The sequence below is a fragment of the Panthera leo genome, chromosome C2 (assembly GCF_018350215.1).
Source record: "Panthera leo isolate Ple1 chromosome C2, P.leo_Ple1_pat1.1, whole genome shotgun sequence".
NCBI lineage: Eukaryota > Metazoa > Chordata > Mammalia > Carnivora > Felidae > Panthera > Panthera leo.
The window spans coordinates 14,600,270-14,603,556 of record NC_056687.1 but is presented as its reverse complement, the minus strand read 5'-3'; the positions used below and the strand labels follow the sequence as shown (position 1 = coordinate 14,603,556).

The following is a 3,287-nucleotide window of genomic DNA, read 5'->3' as shown; positions in this document are numbered from 1 at the left end:
GCTTTAGGGTATCCTCTAAATGAATTGCAAAGTCATGGATATCATCCTGAAAGGCTGACAGAATGATTGTGAAGAAATATCTTGTATTGCATCTAATAATCTTCATGTCTTGTCATACAGCAAACTTTGGGGTTAGTAAAACGGAGGTAGCATTTTTTGTTTCTTTTTCCTGATGATTCTTTTTACTTTTTCCCTTCTCTGTTTCCTTATATTGAAGAAACTCTATTTTAAGTAGACAATAGTTTTGGTTTTTAGTCCAGTCTGATAGTCTAAGTCTTTTCTACAGATTATTTAGTCTATTATAGTTAACTTAATTATTGATAATTTCAAATTTCTCCTTACACATTTTCTCTGTGTAATAATAAATTTTCACACTTTTCTCACTTTTGGGAGAGGTAATAAAATGGTTAAAGTTAGAATTTTATCCTTTAAGTTGTTTTTTTATAATTTCAAAAATTGTTAGTAAGTTTTCAAGAGATTTTAATGATCATTCTTAATTACTGTTTACTTCTACCTATATATTAAGAACCACAAACCACTTTATTAGTGTTATGCACAGTGAGTATTTAGACAATTCACTTATATTTCAATCTTTTTTATTGCCTCCTGCAATTACAAGTTCCCCTCTGGGGTAATTGTCTTTCCAACCGGAGAAAATGCTTCAAGATTCATTTTAGTTAAGTTTTGCCTGATGTGGAGAACTCTACAAAAGAAAATATTTGGATATTTTACAATGGAAAAATAATCTTAAAGAAAACTGAAGTAGGGAAGAATGTTTTTACAATGAAGGAGATAATCGTAAGATAAGAACCTAAAGATAAAAATGACCAGAAAGTATTGTGTAATAAGACTCGTCCTAGGAGAGCAGGATTACTGGACACATTGTAACTACAGGTGACAAAAGGGACAATGTGTATATGAAAAGCCATAAACTATATTAATACAGAACCTGTTTTTATTGAAATTACACACAGATGGAAAGACCTATAGTGTCACTAGTTACCTTCCTTCACCTCAACAGTATTTGACTCTGAGTTTCTTCACACGTGTACAAACTGGTCTCCACTGAGATCTTTGTCCCAAATTAATCTTGCTTAGTCATTTTGCCTTTAAACACTTCTCCTGATTTCTCTCTGTGACCCATCATATTTCTCAGTCAATTTATTGTATCTATTTTCCCCTTTCCAATGGATTTGAGAGGTATATATATATAATGTAATGTAATGTATAAGAAGTAATTTTAGGGAATGAAATACATTTATAGAAAGAAAATCATTGGTGACAAATAAGGTGCCTCTATTCCACTGAGGTAGATAAAAAGTGACTTCATCTCAATCCCTGCCTTTAGAGCTAAGCATTCCCCAGCCAATGTACAGGCAAAAGGCACAACAAGTCTCAGCCAAGGAGAAGAGTAGGGGGTTTCCTGGTCGTGATTAGTTGGCATTAATGACATACAGTCATAGCATTTCTGACATTGGGATGGTTCGTTGGCTTGGTGCTACATCACAATGAATTCTCCCACAAATATGAGATGGAAGGAATCATCTGCAATTAGAGAAAATATCACTGATGTACATATAGGAAAATGAGAGATTCCAAATGTGGGAAAGGTGACTGTAAAAAATGCCACACCCATGGTTGACAGTATATAAATGCCCCAGTCTAGGAGGCGACATTTAAACTCAGAACCTTCTCACTGTAACTCAGCTGAACTCACATCTCCTGCCAACATGCCCTACAGCTGCTGCTCTGGAAACTTCTCCTCCCGCTCCCTCAGGGGCTACCTGCGCTTCCCAAGCTCCTCCTGTGGCTCTTCTTCCCCCAGCAACCTGGTCTACCGCACTGACCTCTGCTCTCCCAGCACCTGCCAGCTGGGCTCCTCCCTCTACAGCGGCTGTCAGGAGACCTGCTGTGAGCCCACCAGCTGCCGGACGTCCTGCGTGGTGTCCAGCCCCTGCCAGACGTCCTGCTCCCTCCCGAGGACCTCCACGTTCTGCGGTCCCTGCTGGACTGCTTACCCTGGGTCTGTGGACTGTGGATCCAGAAGCTGCCATTCCCTGGGCTGTGGATCCAGAAGCTGCTACTCTCTGGGCTGTGGATCCAGTGGCTTCAGACCCCTGGGTTATGGAGTCTGTGGTTTCCCTTCCCTGAGCTATGGATCCAGTTTCTGCCGCCCAACCTACTTCTCCTCCAGGAGCTGTCAGTCATCTTGTTACAGACCAACCTGTGGATCTGGATTCTACACATCCACTTGTTAAGGGTGCAGACATTTTGAGGAGTGTGTCGAATCTCTAAACAGGGAACCTATCATCTTCATGATCTTCAGGAAAAAGTCTTCAGTCACCTTTTCTCCAGCCACAAAGCACTGACCAAAAAACCTGTCTCTAACATATACTGAACTTAATGATTAATTTTATTGGATTAATTGATAGAATTGGAATTAAATAAATGGTGAGATCAATTAATGGAATTGATGTTAATAAACATGAATTATCATTAATGAAATAGTGGGATTCTTGTTCATGTGTTTATTTTTCATTTTTAAACTAATTTTTAAATGTTTTATTTATTTGTGAGAGAAAGAGGGCGAGAGAGAGAGAGAGAGAGAGAGAGAGAGAGAACGAGTGGGGAGAGGCAGAAAGAGGCAGACACAGAATCCGAAACAGGCTCCAGGCTCTGAGGTGTCAGCACAGAGCCGGACATGGAGCTCGAACTCATGAACCGCGAGATCATGACCTGAGCAGAAGTCAGCTGCTTAACTAACTGAGCCACCCAGGCACCCCTCTTGTTCATGCATTTTATTCACAAGAGATGAAAACCCAAATGAACATAATGTAATAAACTCATTCATTCTGCCTTCCAAATATTATGCTAATTTTATTGTTAGTTTTAACTGGGTAAGGTGTTTGAGTTTTTTTGTTTTTTGGTTTTTTGGTGTTTTTTTTTTTTTTTTTTTTTTTGCTTTTGTTTTTTTGGGGGGTATTTAATAAGTCAATTTTTACCATGTCTATGGGAGCAAACTTTGTAAACCTAATAATAGATTGATGAATTTGAGCTAATTTATTTGGGGCTTTAGACATTTATTTCTTTAAAACTTTTTTTCTGGGGCACTTGGGTTGCTCAGTCAGTTGGGCGTCTGACTTCGGCTCAGGTCATGATCTCACTGCTCGTGAGTTCGAGCCCTGAGTTCGGCTCTGTGCTGACAATTCAGAACCTGGAGCCTGCTTCAGGTTCTGTCTCTGTCTCTCTGCCCCTCCCTTGCTCACGCTCTCTCTCTCTCTCTCAAA

At 39.5% G+C, this 3,287-nt stretch overlaps 1 protein-coding gene across 1 annotated transcript; it reads left to right on the top strand.

Moving 5' to 3' along the window:
- Positions 1-1,715: 1,715 nt before the first annotated feature.
- Positions 1,716-2,258, top strand: LOC122230144 (keratin-associated protein 13-1-like). Its single transcript, XM_042955848.1, has one exon. It carries the CDS (start codon positions 1,731-1,733, stop codon positions 2,256-2,258), a length of 528 nt encoding a protein of 175 aa, XP_042811782.1. The 5' UTR covers positions 1,716-1,730.
- The last annotated feature ends 1,029 nt before the right edge of the window (positions 2,259-3,287 follow it).

Excerpts from the sequence above, each read along its gene's own strand:
- LOC122230144 (XM_042955848.1), top strand. The coding sequence starts at position 1,731 with ATGCCCTACAGCTGCTGCTCTGGAAACTTCTCCTCCCGCTCCCTCAGG.